This window comes from Myotis myotis, unplaced genomic scaffold, assembly GCF_014108235.1.
Source record: "Myotis myotis isolate mMyoMyo1 unplaced genomic scaffold, mMyoMyo1.p scaffold_m19_p_17, whole genome shotgun sequence".
NCBI classification, from domain to species: domain Eukaryota; kingdom Metazoa; phylum Chordata; class Mammalia; order Chiroptera; family Vespertilionidae; genus Myotis; species Myotis myotis.
Window position 1 is genome coordinate 20,342,932 of NW_023416321.1, and position 17,545 is coordinate 20,360,476.

The window sequence follows — 17,545 nt, forward strand, 5'->3', positions numbered from 1 at the left end:
CCACATTGGCTTCTGTGTTGGTTCAGTCTTCAAAAAATAGCAAAGAAAGCCAAACCAATGGACATGGACAACAGGGAGATGGGAGCATGAGTGTGCGGGGGGGGGGGGGGGGGGTCATGGGAGGGATGAGGACACATTTGTAATACCTTAACTAATAAAAAAAAAAAATAAAAATTAAAAAATAGCAAAGAACCACAGGGGAACTGCTTCCAAACTTTTCCATTGTCTCTTCCATTTCTCTTCTGCTTCATCTCTCACCCACCACTCCCCACACACACCAACACTGACCCCTTCATTTTAATTCTTATTGACTATGTCAGTTCCTTCATTGCTCCTGAATTTTCTCACTTCTGCCTCCTAATAGCCAGTATACTCTTCTTAGAACATTTTCTTCCCTGTTTTCCACTGGTTGTTCATCCTTCAGGTCTCAACTTAATTGTCACTTGCTAAATTTAGGAACACAGCATTGACTCCATAAGCCTCTGGGTCAGTCAGGCTAGGCTAAGTTATGGTGCAATAATGAACAACCCCAAAATCTCAGTGGCTTAATACAACAGAGTTTATTTCTTGCTCACAGTACTTGTCCATCATGGTTCAGAGGCAGAGCTCTGCTCATTGTAGTTTCTCAGAGACTCAAGCTAGTAGAGAGGCTCCATCTCACATGTCATTCCATGATAGCCAATCGGGATAAAAGGAGCTCCTTCCAGAAAATGATACATTTTATCATTTTTATCCACCTCACAATCCAATGGGAAGACAGCTAAGGAAGAGAGGGTAGAAGGGATTGTGACAGTGTGGGAGAATGACTGAGGGGTGTAGGGAATGGTGCAAAGTAAAGCAACAGAGCTATTCTTCAAGCATGCTTTCTTTTATGCATGCATGCAGCAGACATGGATTAAGTACCAGTGAGGTATCAGACCTTGGAAACTTAATACTTGGGAAGACAGTGTCTACCTTACAGAATATAGTGTGCTGGGGAGGATCTTACCATCTCTAGATTGTCAACATGAGTTGTTTTTTGCTTTTTTTAAATTTTGGGAGGTTTTTTAAGGGGGGAGGGGTTTGGGTGTTTTTTTTGTTTGTTTGTTTGTTTGTTTCATCTTTGCAAGTGACTTTTGAGCATAGAAAAGACCATAGGTAGCCCTGGCCACTATGGCTCAGTTGGTTGGATAGTAGTTCTGTACACCAAAAGTTGGCAAGTTTGATGCCCAATCAGGGCATATATCCGGGTTTTGTTTGATCTCTACCCCAGTTGGGGCACATATTCCCATCAATTACCTACAGAAAGGATCATCTGTAGCTAATTTGTGGCCTAAAAAGTTTAAAATGCAACATATCAAAATTATATCATGTAAGTGTTTTTAAAACAAAAGTAAGCAAACTTTTAAAAAGTCTACTTACATCTCTTATTCTATTTGTAAGTCTAGAAAAATTTAGTAATTACTTAAAAGGGGACTTTTACAGTTTAATTAAATTTCTTTAAATATCTTAAACTATATTTCCACATTTAAAATATTTTCTTTTCTCTTTGAAGTACTTTAGTTTGTCTAACAAAAAGTATTCTAAATTTCAAAGTAAGTATATAATTACATTTATTTAATAATAAATTAAATCATAAGTATGGTTAATCTTAGATTATCTTTACCATTTGCAAGGCCATTAAAGTTATCTTTTACCTTCCAACATAAAATTAATTATTCAATTGCATATTTTAAATTGAACTAGCAAGGCTAATCTAGTAATCTAATATGGTAAATTCTCTTAATTATTTCAAATATTTTAAGGACCAAGCACACACAGGTTGTCTTCAAACTTAGTATGAAAAATATTACTTTTGTTGGTTTGATTTACTTTATTTCTATACCTAACTCTTAATCTTATATAGTTAAAAGATAGCTGCTAAGGAATATTATGTCACCCAAAGCAAGATGGAAGGGAGAGTTACATCTTGGTCACTGAGGTTACTTATCAACCAGAGAGCTTGGGCTGGGATGCAGAAATTAATTACAGATGACACGAATGGGATGCACTGAGCCCCAGTTATAGTTGCTGGAAAGGAGCCCTGAACATTTATAAAAAGGCTGGTCTCAAAGCCTTGGGTGCTTATATTCAATTTTTACATAAATGAATTCTCTTATCTGGCTTGTAATTGCTACGTCCTTATCAGGGTATAACTTGTTCACTTCTTGGTTTAGTGACCATTTCTTTGGCTATCATAAGACAATGTATTATTATCTTTTGTCAGATTCTAAAGGTAGAACCAAATCTATTTTGTCCTTTATACCCAACTTTCATTCTTTTGTAAACACTGAGCATTATAGTCTGATTTGAGTCGACAAGCTTCTGTTCTTTCAATGTTATTCCTGCTTAAAAGGGTCACAGTTCTTACAGATAATAAAATGACATCCAATTTTACTCTACATATCCCTTGTGGCTTCATCTGGCTTTTGAGTCACAACACTGAAGTCATGGTCCTGACATAGATAGGAGAGACCTTTGTGATAAACTTGTCAGGATTTGTCTGTTCTCAGAATTCCAGGTAGGACATAGCCATGATCTAGTATCATTTTGGGCAAGTCATTTAACTGCTTTGTCTCAATGTTTTTCATTCTTAAAATGCAAGAACTCTTTTAGTTCTAAAATCCTATTATCTTTTAAATTCTAATTTAATGTAGTCTGAAATATTGGTGTTTTACTGTGCTTTGTTTAGGTATTGCTCAAGAACTTACAATATTTAATTAATCTTCTTAGAAATTGTCATAATTATGGAGAGCAGTGAGATAATAAATGGTTTTGCTTTCTTCCAGATCTTCGATGATGCATACAAATCCCAGCTCAGTTGTGTAGTTGTGGATGATATTGAGAGACTGCTTGGTGAGTCATTGCATTTGTTATTGTACTGTCTTTGCCAATGTCTCACAGATTATAAGAAGAAAAATAACAGGTATTTATAAATTATAAGGCAATAGAAATACCTTTCTTTGTCCTATAAGGAAATATAACATTATCTCTTCTCTCTCTAGTTAATGATGGTATTCATGTTAAGTATGCCTTATAACTATAACTCTGTTATAAATTACTTTCCTGTAAGGACTCCTCCCTCATACTATTTTCTATCTTCTACAGAGTTCCCTGCCCATAATAAATGATTAGTAATTTTTGTTGACCGATGTATTTACTGCCTGTAGCTCAGAGGTTTCACTTATGAACTTGACAGAGCTAATGAAAGTAGGGTTTACAATTAGAGTGAGATAACGCTTGGGGTAGAAGCTGCAAGCTTTCTGTTACCTCAGTTTCTGCTCTTAAAAAAGATACATAAAAGGGATATAAAGGACTATATCCCTTCCTTACTTATCCCATAGAATAATTATGCAGACAAAATTGATATAATAATGTTGAAAACATTCTGAAAGTTAAAAGTGCTCTGTGGTAATTTTTAAAAATATTTATTAAACATTTATATGCATTCTTACATAATACAGAGATGAATAAGTCCCTGCACTCAACTCAAAATGTGTAATCTACAAATAAATTCCAGAAAAGTATTATTCTTACATTTTATTTCATTGCATAAATTAGATAACTCTGGAATAAACTTATTATAACAGTGGCTCAGGATGTTGTAATAAACTGTTGAAATTGAACCCACCTGGTGACTTAATAAACCTCTGAAAATAGTATCTAACACCTAATTAATCCCTTCTTCCTTAAGCTATCCACACTGGTGTAGAAATGATTTCAAGTTACCTATGCTGACTACATTTTTCCCATGATTTTCAGACTTGCTTTAGGTCCTCTGTTATTTATTTTTCTGTTTCCTAAGGCAATATTGGTTAAAAAGCAAAACAGGTATGTCTGTGAGATCTTTTTAAATTGATAGTTTTATCTAGTGACCTGGGTTTTTGGTCTGCTATTTTTAATAGATTTTAGCCCAGTTTATAGGATTATTTCTTTAAAAGCTTTTAGGCACATACTCATAGATCTGTGTAAATTCCTTTATCTAAACACAATTGAAATGTGTGGGCATAGCAACACTACTATGTCAGGAATGTGTACCCTCTGAGTATATTTTCACTTGTATGAAATTATTATCTGTACTTGTTTGTTCATTTATTCACCAAGCATTTGCTGAGTCCTTACTGTGCCGTAATTATTAGGTCTTAGAAAAATAAGATGTTGTCTGTCGTTATAACATATATTGGCAAAAATTAATGCAAAGTAGAGTGTGCCACTGTTCTGGATAATCATAAAAGGGAAGGAACACTTTTGACTTCAGAGGGCTGATGCCTGGAGGTAGCTCTAAGCACAGGGCATGGGTGCATGTACAATAGGCAGAGAAAGCCAAGGAGCTGGCATTGGTACAAAATCTTGGAGTGGTAGAAATTTAACAGGTAAAAAGTTCTTTTACCAAGTTCTTTGTTCTTCACCATCTGAGGACCAATCTTAGTGGCTCTAACACAGTGGTTCTCAACCTTCTGGCCCTTTAAATACAGTTCCTCATGTTGTGACCCAACCATAAAATGATTTTCGTTGCTACTTCATAACTAATGTTGCTACTGTTATGAATCATAATGTAAATATCTGATATGCAGGAGCATCTTAGGCGACCCCTGTGAAAGGGTCCTTCGACCGCCAAAGTGGTCGTGACCCACAGGTTGAGAACTCCTGCACACCTTTTCAGTTACATTGAAGTACCTTTCTTACATTATTATTATGTACCATTGCCCCCTCTACCCATTTTTTAGTATGGTGTTTTGTTGTTGTGTACTTACGGTATTGCCATAGTTTGCAGTAATTTCTTGGAAATGCTTAGTAAATACATTTGAGGGGTTTTTTCTCCCTTAAATAAACCTGTCTCTGAATATGTCTATATGAACTCAAAATGTATATTTAGAAGCTTTTAAAAAAATTTACAGATAAAATTGTTATATAATATTTTATGCATTCAAATTATCCAGATATTTGTTTTTTAATATCATTAGTTGCATGACTGTTTCTAGAACTGTGTTTGCTCTTGATGTAGAAAAATATGAATGTTTGGAATATGTGCGTATGTGCATCAAATCCCTAAGCATAGTAATATTTCTCTTTCAGATTATGTCCCTATTGGCCCTCGATTTTCTAATCTGGTATTACAGGCTCTTCTTGTGTTGCTGAAAAAGGCTCCTCCTCAGGTAAAAATAATATAAGGAACATCTTCACAGAGTTTTTCCAGTAAATTGCATATAATGGTACACTCTCTCTAAATACGCACGTTATAATAAATGCATAAAATTCTTTTGAGGGATTTTGAAAGGTCATCTGGTCTGGCCTTCTGTCTTAAGGTAAATGATTTTCTTAACAATCAGAGAAGTTTTTCATTCCTTTTCTGAAGGTTTCAGAATCCCATAGTTTCAATTAGTATTCTGTTTTGTTTTTTAGGTTCCCCATCATACAACACATCTTTATTCCTTTTCATTTCCTATGAGAGTTTATGATATTAATGTGGAAGGGTTTAAATACATGTTCTCATTTGTTTTCTTTATCATTTCATAGGTTTTCTGAGAATTTTTATTTGGGGAAATGTATTTCCTATAGGCAGATTTTTTTTTTTTTTTTTCAGTTTTACAGATGCATTTGAGTTCATTTTCTTGTGGCATATGGCATATTTAAAGAGTGAGTTTATAGCCAGGATCTTGGTTCATGTGGTTACATTTTTACTGATGTGGCTATTGGAGACTGGTGATTTTGATAGCTTACCACATTTAAAACTAACCTATGAGGGCTGGTTAAATATGTTAATTATGTAGAGGCTGCCAGAGCATGTTTGGCTACGACACGAATTCTCTTGATTGATTCTGTGTGCTGCAACCTCGAAGAAATGCCAATCAAAGGCAGATACAAAGGGATTAAGTACTAACTTGAAAAATATCTTAATGTCTCTATGGGAATCTCATATTTGAAGTTAGAGACATAGACTATATGGAAAATATTTAATATTAAACTGATAAATCTAATTTAAATTGTGTGTGTGTGTGTGTGTGTGTGTGTGTGTGTGTGTGTGTGTTTTGTATGGGTGTGTTACTCCTAGAGGAAAGGACTTGTCTTGATTTTTTTAGTGTTGTTTTTTTAAGTTTATAGAACAGTGAAAATAAACATAACCTACAACAACCTTGAAATTTTATTACATATTTGCATTGTGAAAGGATTTTTTAATCATCTTTCCATAAACTATTATTCCCAGTAATTAGAGTTTGTACTTAGACTGAAGTTAGAGAAGTAAGAATATTTTTTCCTTCTCTGATTCTTCAGTAAATATATAAATAGATATATTCAAAGTTGGTAGAATGAAAAGAAATAACCTCAGTATATACCCAAAAATCCTTTTTTATGAAATCAGCATTTTAAAAATTATGAGATTGGGAGAATTTTTCCAGACATTTAAGTTTATTTCTTGTAATACTTAATTTTTTTTTTTATCTAAAATGAATGTATGGTAAAAATCATTTGGGAGGGAGAAGAAGAATTTGTCAATGGTATTTTTCAAACTGCCCATCCTTTGCATTGTTAAATACTATACACCTAGCTGAGAATTAGCTAATCCAAAATAGATACTAATAGAAATAAACAGAACATATTAACAAATGACCTGAAACTTTTTTTTTAATCCTCACCCAAAGACATTCTTAGAGAGAGGAAGGGGGGGGGGGGGGGGAGGAGGGAGAGAGGGAGAGAGAGAGAGAGAGAGAGAGAGAGAACGAGAACCATTGACTGGTTACCTTCCATACATACTGCAACTGGGGATTGAACCCACAACCCAGGTATGTGCCCTGATCAGGAATCGAACTAGCATCCTTTCCATGCACAGGACAATGCTCAACCAACTGAGCCACTCTGACTGGGCACCTGCAATATTTTAATTAAACACTCAGGAATAACTTTCTATTTGGTAAAAATAATTGTAAGATTCTTGAAGAAAGAAACGTTATGCTCTTCAAAAAAATTTTTTTAGTGTACCCTTATTTTGGTGGGATTAATTATTTTACTGTTGCTCTAGTTTATATTTAGCAAAGCATGATTTAAGTGAAAAGATTAAAAAATAAGTAAAGCTGCCGAAACCGGTTTGGCTCAGTGGATAGAGCGTCGGCTTGCGGACTGAAAGGTCCCAGGTTCGATTCCGGTCAAGGGCATGTACCTGGGTTGCGGGCACATCCCCAGTGGGAGATGTGCAGGAGGCAGCTGATCGATGTTTCTCGCTCATCGATGTTTCTGACTCTCTATCTCTCTCTCCCTTCCTCTCTTTAAAAAATCAATAAAATAAAAAAAAAAAAATAAGTAAAGCTCAAATGTCCAATAAGTACATGAAAAGATATTCAGCCTGATTAGCCATCAGGAAAATGCAGATAAGTCAGGTAAGAACAAATGCATATAGAGAAATTTGAAACCTTGTACACTGCTGGTGGGAATATAAAATCATGTGGCCTTTGGAAACTGTCTAGCAGTTGTTCAGGAGGTTAAACATAGTTACCATATGACCCAGCAATTCTACTTCTAAGTATATACCCCAAAGAAATGAAAATATATGCCTACCCAACAGCTTATACATGAATGTTCATAGCAGCATTAGTCAAGAAGTGGAAACAACCCAAATGTTCATCAAATAGAATAAAATGTGATATATACAATGGACTATTATTCATCAATACAGAGAAATGAGTCCTGATACATGTCCCAACATGGCTGAGCCTTGAAAACATTATGCTAAGTGAAAGAAACCAGTCACAAAAGACCACATATTGTATTATTCCATTTATATGAAATGTCCAGAATTGGCAAATCCGTAGGGACAGAAAGTAGATTTGGGAGTGGTTTTCTAGGCCTGGGAGGGGTGGATAGGGAGAATGAGAAGTGACTGCTAATAGGTATAGGCTTTCTTTTTGTGTGATGAAATGTTCTAAAATTGATTGTGGTAATGATTTCACATATCTGTGTGTATACCAAAAACCATTGAGTTGTACACTTTAAATCAGTGAATTGTGTTTTCTATAAAATATATCTCAATAAAATGGTTACCGAAAAAAGAAAGCGGTTTCGGAAACTACTTAAGTGATGAAAGGAGGATTATATAAAGAGCTAGAAGTAAGAAGTGAACACCCAGTACACCTGGGCCAGCTTGGGAGAAATCCTAGAAACAGGAACTAGATCATTAAAAAGGGACGTGGAACGTATTTCTCTTAGGAATGAAAAGGGTATAGGAATACATAGAAATAAAAGATAGATGTGGTCGCTTTAGTGATTGGAAATGGCAGGGAATCTCATTTAAGGGAATACCAGCCTGTCATTAATCAGAATTTGGTGGCTCTGACCGGACTGCTAGATGACCTCCTGTATAAGTGAATCAGTGGCCAAAGAAATTAATGTTTGAAATATTTCTTGTTGGTGCATATTTAACAAAATGAAAATGTGCTTTCTCTGTATCACTTGCTTTTTAAAATTAGTTTGCATTCTCTTATGAAAATAGGAGAAATTTTTCAAGCTGATCCAGTTTCAAGAATATTTGTCATTCTAGAGCAGAAGCATTTAGGTTTTTTAGATATTTTTAATTAAATATTAAAGTACATAAATTTGAATGTTGTAGAAATGCATAGGCTGGTAGAAAGCTATTATTTTAACACTGTCAAGAAAACAGAAAGGTTGCGGGCATTTTTCTTTAAAAAAAGGAACTGTAAATGTATACAATAGAGTAATCATATCAGCCACAGAATCCTTAACTTTGCATTTGTTATAATTCCTGCTTTCACACAGAAAGATTGTGTGCATGTTTGCACATGCTCAAATAAAAGAATCCCTTCAGGGGCACTATGTTGTTATGTATCAAGATATTCTCTTTTCTACTTCTTCCCCTCCCCCATTCCCTTGCCTCCTTGTAAATTGGCTTATTAAAACTGGTTCACAAGCCTTCCTTTTTTCCTTTTGTGATTGCTTTGGTCTTGGATTTTCAGTGTAGGACTAAAAATTCAAGTCAGATTTCAGTTACTAGAATAATTTTCTTTGAATTTAAAATTTTTCTAAGTAAATGCATAGATTTTTAATGATCTGGTATTCAGTGGATTTGCTTTAAATTTAGCTGGAGAGTTAATTTCATGATTGATTTATAAGCCCTTTGAAAGTATAAAAAGTGGTATCCGTAGTTCATGAAGACTGAAAAACATCATCACATTTTGTTTAGCATCTTTTTAAAACCAATTAAAAGCTTTTCTAAAATGGATTGAACAGGAGAAAATAAAACATGTTCCCTAGGTCTTTATTTCAATCAAGTTTCCCTGTGTTCTGCAGGAGAAGAGATCGAGGGGGGATAGAAAAATTGAAAAGGGCTGTCCCAGCAGGGAGCCACGCCAGAGAAAAGGGCTGCTCTGAGAACTCAGCAGCAGCAGCTAAGAAAGCTCCCAGCCTGCTTCATCTACATGCAGAGTCACACAAGGCATGGGGGTGCTCACCGTCACCACAGAGGTTTCACATGTGCTTCCCTGCTGATTCCTGTGAAAAGCTAACAATTGGCTTGGAGGGTAAAGACCACTGCAGTTCACCCTCCCTGAGCTGGACGTACAATTTGTCCAGTGTTAGGAAATGTCCGGCTTAACAGTGAGAGGCTTGAAGACACCCCTCCTCCATGGAGAGTCCTAAAGCCAGCTCTTTTACTTGATGACATTGGGCTCTTTTCAAGTTTCACAGATTTATGGAAGTTGAGGGGAATGTGCGTTTCACAATCAGGAGGATGAAAGCTTTAGTCTTAATGTCAAGGAAGCTACAGGAGTGAAGCGGGAAGGCCAGGTAAACCTTCCCGCAACCTGCAGCCTCAGCGACGTTATTATTTTCCTCACAGATTGCTTCTGGTGCCTTCTTTTTTGAGTGTGGGTGGGAGAGACAAAATAAAGTGCCTGAAAAGGAACTCCTCAGGCTGTAAAATGCCATGATTTCCCAGTTTCCTCAACAAGTATGAGAGTAGGTAAGCCCATTGACTTGACTGCTTTAGCACTAGGTTTACTTGACACTTTCAGGAATTAAATGGGAAGACCACCAGAATAGCCTTGTAATTTATGGAGAACCATTCCTTGTTCAGTTCAGTGCTTCCTTACCTTTTTCAGATCACGGCATACAGAAAATGATAACATTTGATGTTGTGCTTGAGTAAAGGTATGAGGCCACTCACTGGCCAGAGATGCAGCCACCCCAGCCTTCCCAAGTGCACATGGGACTTGATATCTTAGTCCATCTGTAACTCATAGGCAGCATATCAGTTGGATAACTCTTAGGAAAATGTAAACTTTTACAAAAAAAGATCACTCTAAATTCATAGCACTATTACTGAAGAGCTCAGACCTAACAGAATTTTAGCTAAAGTATAAAGTTGTTTTTTAAAAAAATAACTTCCTCGCTGCTCTGGCACCTAGGACTATTACTTAATAAGAAAGAAGTAAAGTTTAGAGCTAGGACGGGCATAATGTGTGAACCAAAAGAAACTGTTAGTAAACCCCTAGTGGGAACTCGGGCAGACATGCTTGTTTCTCCATGCTCTCATTTTAACATTAACATTTAACATTACTAGACAAGATTGCTTTTTATGTAACCCTTATGACACCTTCGTACCCTCTTACTTCAGAGATGTTACTAGGAAGTCTTGGTAATATGAAGCAACTCTTCAAGCTTAGGGTTGCTTTAGCAAAATAAGCAGATAATGGAAGAGACTCCAAATTGTGCAGGCCTAAACATGAGTATCTCCCCATCTATCTGTTCAAAATTAACTCTGGCTAATGACTACAGTATGACTCAAGAAGATATATAACCACTTTAGAAAAGAGGTTTAGTCATTTTGCCAGACACATTAATCGCAATCACTGATGTAGTGGTGACTTTTGCATTGGACTTCTTTATTGAAAAAAAAATGTAGGATGCTTGACAATTTAGTGGCCTGATTTTTTCATTCACTGAGTCAATGACATGATATGGCTGCTATATTTTATATAATTCTTTAGAAATATACCTTGCTTAGTAGTAGATTGTCTTACAAAGTTCTGTGTAAATCGAACTCATATATAATATACAGTCATGCACCGCATAGCAACTTTTTGGTCTATGATGGACCACATACCACAGTGGTCCCATAAGACTATAATGGAGCTGAAAAATTCCTATTGCCTAGTGACATTTTAGCCATCACATAGTAGCACAACACATTACTCATTTATTTGTCATGATGCTGGTAGAACCAAATCTACCATGCTGCTAGTTGTATAAAAGTGTAGCTCATATAATTATAGTTGTGGGCTTTACCACCTAGGTTTGTGTCAGTATACTCTGTAATGTGCATGCAGTGACAGAATTGCTAAATAATACTTTTCTCAGAACATATCCCCATTGTTAAGTGACACATGACTGTATATGTAGAATAATTTCAAATACATTAAAAAAAAACAGTAAAAGAAATTTGGTGAATGCTTTTATAAAACATAGCAACGGATACTTGCCAAACAAAAACCATGCTTTTAAAATAGGGTTTGGTTGTTAGAGCATATCTATAATTGTTATTAATGAATACAAGAAAATTATAAGACATATATGTCATTTTCAGGTAACTCAAAATTAAATGCCTGAATTTTAATCATCAGAGAAATGTTAACGGTTCTGAGACAGAATGTGCTCTCAGAATGTCTTTATCTAGCGCCATTGCCTTACATTTATTACTGTGACATGACATCAGTGTGAGGAAAGTGTTGATAATAGTACTCCATGGGACCATGAATCTAGTTATGAGTACCATCTCTGCAGAACTTACTCTTTATATTGGAGTTGGACTCAGAAAACCTGAGTTTGAATCTTAGCTCAGTCATTTTCTGGCCATATAACCTTGACCTTTGTGTCCATTTCTTCATCGAAAAAGTGGATATAATTCTCCTGCCTCACCTACCCCATTGTAGAGTGAGATACTATAGAGTGAAATACTCTGTAAACCTGTGGACTACACAGATGTAAGGTATAAAGTTGCTGAAAAGTAGGAGTATGCCCTTGTCCATAGAGAATGCCATTTATAAACAACTGGCTTATAGTCTTATTCCAAGATCTTCAAAAAGGGAATGGATGTTTGCCCTGCTTGATTTGAATAGTCCCATTGCTTGGGCCCAATGGTTGACATCTAAGACTCTATTTCTTCCTGTCTTGTTGCTCTTTCAAAGTTCTTCACCCTAACCGGTTTGGCTCAGCGGATAGAGCGTCAGCCTATGGACTCAAGGGTCCCAGGTTCGATTCCGGTTAAGGTCATGTACCTTGGTTGTGGGCACATCCCCAGTAGGGGGTGTGCAGGAGGCAGCTGATGGATGTTTCTCTCTCGATGTTTCTAACTCTCTATCCCTCTCCCTACCTCTCTGTAAAAAATCAATAAAATATATTTTTTTAAAAATAAAAGTTCTTAGAGGGTCTAGTATTTTGTTAAGGCTGTTGTATGAAACTAGAAATGTATTTTCCTGTTTTTGTTTTTTGTTTTGGTGTGTTGTTGGTTTTTTAAGAAAAGAGGTGCCTTTAGATAGTCCACAGAACCTTTAGCTTGTAAGACAGGAAAACTAAAGGATGTAACAACTATATACAGCAAATTTTTCATGGAAAGTTAAGTTCACAGTTCCAGCTTGGAGTGCCCAGACACAACTTAACTCATATGCAATACTGGAAAAAGAAATAGGGACACCCTGCTTCTCCATCTCTCATTGCTGAAATTTAGAAGACAAATATTCTGACCTGGGGATTGGGAATCCCAGTTATAAAAGGAAAAATGAAATAGAGACAAATTTCAGAGCTCATCAGGTAAGAAGTACAGGGCCGGCCCACACTGTGAGATTTCTGAAGGCACTACCCATTGCACTTGTCCCCAGCCTCCAGGGACTGGCCCACCTACTTGCTTTATCCCTGCAACCACCTGTTCCCTGTAACTTACCCCTTTCTTCTAACTCAAGGTGGAACAGAGTAGCATTTCACAGCTTCTTTCCTACCCTCCTGTCCTCAAGTACACCAACCTTTGGAGATTCCCTAGGGTTTTATGCTACATGGCATGACAGCTATTGGCTAGGAAGAACCAATAAGAGGAACCTTACAAAGGGCCCAGAACAATCCATCAGTATTCCTGATAGTTATTGAATAAAGATGGAATCAGGCCTTGATCTCTTTAAGTCACTACTTGGTCTAGAACCACTTCATCTACGTTCCCCTCACATTGGGAAATGGAAACCCCCTGTTTTCCTCTCTCTCCTTCTCTCCCTCCATCTCTCCCTCTCCCACCCACCCCCCTCTCTCTCTTCCCCTCTCTCTTTCCTTCCTCCCTTCCTCCCTCTCTCTTTCTCAACCTATTTGGGCTATGTAGATTATATTTGTTGATGGGTATTCTGAAGATGGTAGTTCTTAACTACACGTAGAACTGGCATTGGCAGTATAAATGGCACAGGAGTTAGAATGCAAAGACTTGAATTCGAATCCAGTTTCTTAATTTCTGAGCCTCACTTTTCTCATTTGTAAAGTAGGAACAATAGTAATATTTAAGTTGGGAGAATTAAATAAGATAAATGTTTATTATAGTTCTTTGTAAACTGCAAAGCACAGCTCAGTTATTAGTTTATTATTCACTTCAAAGAAAACTCTGTCTTTCCTCACACACACAAAAATATCTAAAACCAACAAAGTGGCCAACCCCATCAAAGGAGCTAATCTCCATGGCCTACTGCTAAAGAAGCAAGTCCTAAAAATGTCAGCAAGAAAGAGCATAGTAGCTTTCTTTTTTCCTCTAGCTGCCAGCCATCTTGCTCCTACAGACCCTGCCTTAGCCAGCTCTGGAGCAAGTGGAAGAATGGGCAAGTTTCTGGAAGAAGAGGGGTAATGATGGGAAGGGAGGATAGGGAGAAATACCAAGTGACAGCAGTCAGATGAAAAGCTCTGGCCACCCAGCTAGTGACCTGTTATCTATGTAAACTCGGCCTATGTCAGCAACTGCCTGCACAACTGTCAAATCACCTTGCACGTCATCCTCAGTTATTCCTATAGTGTGATTTCAGTTATAAAGAAAAAAAAGATTTCAGTTATAAAAAGAAAACAAGTATTCCATAATTGTCTATTTTGATTGCCTTTATATTAATGGCCTCCAAACTTTCTGACCACATACCCTATTAGTAAAAAAGATTTGAATTCATCTTCTCAATAGTTTAATACATCTACTAATATTATTTTATAAAATATGTTTATTTTAAAACACACAAAAAAAGGAAATTTTTTCAAGAATGAAAATAAAAGGTAGTTCTAGTATTTCTCCATCTTAAAGACAACTGCTATGACTTAGTAGAATTGTAGGTGATTTTTTTCTACTTTATTTCCTGTATTTTATAAATTTTCTACAATAAGAATTTATTACTTTATAATCAGTAAAAATAAAAACAATATATTATTATTTTCATTTTTAACTTAGCATAACTGTCGAAATTCTTTAATTCCAACCCTTCCAACTAATTTGCTGTGTGACTAACAGAGTTAAGTAACTCTACCTTTGTCTCTAAACTTGTTTATTATATAATATTTTTTAACCTTATTTCATTTTTTAGGGCTGATTTAATTTAAGGTCTGGCCTGTGAGATACCCTGTGGTCCTGAGAGTAAAGTATGAAAGTGCCTAATGGCTCTCACAGTTGTCCTTGGAAACGCACCCGGCATTCAGCTCAGTGCTGTGCTTCTAGTCTGAACTCATGACAGTTGAATGCCGTGTGACTGAGATAGATGGTAATAGTTATATTAAGTTTCGTGGAAGGGAGATAGGAAATTTCCTTTCCATCCAAAAATATTTCTTTTGACAGGCAAGTCTGAAATATTACTTTAAGAAATATATGCTTTTACTAGGATATGCATTTGTTCCACACTACAGAAATACGAAGATGAATAAGACATTTACCTGCCTTCAAAGAGCTCATAATCCAGGACTACATGTGTAGTTGTGCAGTTTGTGCACAAGGTCAAGTGGCAGGATGGGGTAAACATGCAGCCCACACTCTGCTCACCAAGCTGTCCACTCTGGTGTGGGGCTGAATCTGCCCGGAATAGGGTTGCCAGACTTAGTAGATATGAATATAGGATGCCCAGTTAAATTCAAGTTTCAGAAAGACATCAAATAATTTAGCACAACCCATTCAGTGTTTGGGACATATACTCTTAAAAAATATAAGTATAAAGGCAAGCATGGTCCATTATACCTGAGAAAATCTACAAACATTTCACAAATAGTAGTTCTTGATCTTGGTCTTGAATAATGAGTAAGAGGGAGATTTCTCAGGGCCACTGTGCCATGCTAAGGAATCCCTGCTCTGCAACAGTGGGGAGGGATGGCAAAGGGTGTGCTGTGCCAGAATCAGCAGACTTGTTATTTATATGCTGACTGATTCTTGGGAACTTAAGGATATGTGTCATTACAGTTATTATCTTAGACTTCATATGGCATACTCAGTTTCACTGGAGGCAAGAATAGGAATTCATAAGAAATCAAAGGCTTCATTTTCTCCAAGTGACTGAATCTTAACCTCTTTAAATATCAAGTGTTATACTTTAGCCTTATTTTATTTTATTTCTTATTGAATTTATTGGGGTGGCATTGGTTAATAAAATTACACATTTCAGGTGTACGGTTCTATACTACATCTGTATGGTGTATTGTATATTCACCACCACTTTAGCCTTTTATAAAAGGAAAAAATTGCTACATATATCTGTCTAAAGCAAAGTATTATAAACGCTATGTTAATGAATAAGGATCATCATTGCATACCATAATCACATGGGTCAGTAATCTGAGTAACAGCAAGAACGATTAGAATGTATAAGATTCCACAGTAGGCATTAAGTAGGCCCAATATGCCCTGTTTTTGCCTTGTTTTGTTTTTGAATTTTTGTACCTGTTCTTGTTTTTAATTATTTTGCTATCAGCTGTTACTTGCAGAATCCAATTGAGTTGTATCAGTTCCTGCCTCTGGCAGTTCCCCCTCTTCTAATTTGCTGCTTCTGAGCTGCCTCCTTAGCGCAGTAGGCAGCGCGTCAGTCTCATAATTTGCTGCTTCTGGTCATCTGTGAACTAGATAGGCAACCACTAGGACTCACGAGTTGTTTGTAAAGTAAGAGTAAGTAGGCTATGGTGAAAGCTGGGGGAGCTTTCCTGTAAGCAGGGCCATGTTATGCCTTCTGTAGGTACCTTCCTTCAGTTAAAAAAAAATAATTATTTTTTTAACTGTTGGTATTTAAAACATTTTCTTCAACCTGAAAGTTCTTTTTCTTCTGATTTTAAAAGAAAGAATACTTTTGTGGGTCTCTCATAGTTTTATGGACCCTTGCACTGTGCCCACTGTGCCTAATGATAAGTTGGTACCACCTGTGAGTAAAGCCACTTGTGTTTTGTCTTCCATCCTAGAAGTTAGAGGACTTGTGCTGTTTTCGTGTTTGACTGTCTGTGTTCAGGATAGCTGATATTGTCCAGCAAATTGGTCTCCAGATAAGTGAGATATTATTACTGGGCATGTTGAATCCATGTTCTGAAAGGTGGGGCCTAAAGGAGTAAACTGGATTGTGTGGGGTTAAATGAGGGCAGGCTTTGAAATATTTTGAAGATGAGAGATAATTGCAAACTGTAAGAAAACTCTGGAAAGCATTTTAATAAAGAGGAATTTTATGGATAAAAATCACAGAGGTAGCCCTGACCCATGTGGTTCAGTTGGTTAGGCATTGTCCTCTGCAGGTTCAATTCCCAGTCAGACACATGACTGGGTAGGGGGTGTACACAAGGCAGCCAATCGAAGTTTCATTTGCACATTGATGTTTCTCTCTCTCCCGTCCTCTCTCTCTCTCACAAAAAAAACACAAAACAATAAAAGTATTTATTTTAATCACAGAGATAGAAATTAAATAAAAGAAAAAGAAAATTGACCTGGTAGAGCAGAGGGGTCATTTTAGGGTGCATGCAGCTAAATGCTAAGAGAAGTAGGAAAAATTACTGTGGGTGCAAAGGTCAAGTTTGGATTAATCAGTGGTCATCTTAGTTAAGTTTCTAATGAGAGAACGCATCTATTCCTTTGGTACAAGAATACTAAGAGTATAACTTTATTTTCTTTAACCTTTCTCCTAAGAGCTCAGAGGTCAGACTGTCTAGGTAGTATATCTAACCTAACTAACTCATAATTAAGGATCAGCTATTGCTGAAATGAGTTTAAAATTACACAAATAAGAACAGTGGACAGCAAAGCATAGTGGATTATCAATGAGGCCTGAGCTCAGTTTCAGCTCCCTCCTGGATATAAAAGCTTCAGACAGATTCCTTCACCTCTTTCCCCAGGTTTCTCCGCTACAAAATAACCAGAAGAGGGAGAAGGCAAGGATTAGGTAATCTTTAAGAGTTACTCCAAGGGTAAAATCTGATGACTCAGTGTCTTTTTCACAAACTGGTACTAAAATATTCTTTAATATTACAAAGTGGGCTGTTCGCCTACAGTAATTATTTGGAGTGA

The 17,545-nt window shown here is 36.5% G+C and overlaps 1 protein-coding gene across 3 annotated transcripts in view; it reads left to right on the forward strand.

The window, feature by feature from the left end:
* NSF (N-ethylmaleimide sensitive factor, vesicle fusing ATPase) overlaps positions 1-17,545 on the forward strand; it is a 124,540-nt gene that overhangs the window by 92,799 nt on the left and 14,196 nt on the right. For all 3 annotated transcript variants that reach the window (XM_036340133.1, XM_036340131.1, XM_036340132.1), the window contains exons 16-17: positions 2,808-2,874; positions 5,095-5,174. In XM_036340133.1, coding sequence (XP_036196026.1) covers positions 2,808-2,874; positions 5,095-5,174 — 147 coding nt within the window. The remainder of the gene's footprint in view (positions 1-2,807; positions 2,875-5,094; positions 5,175-17,545) is intronic.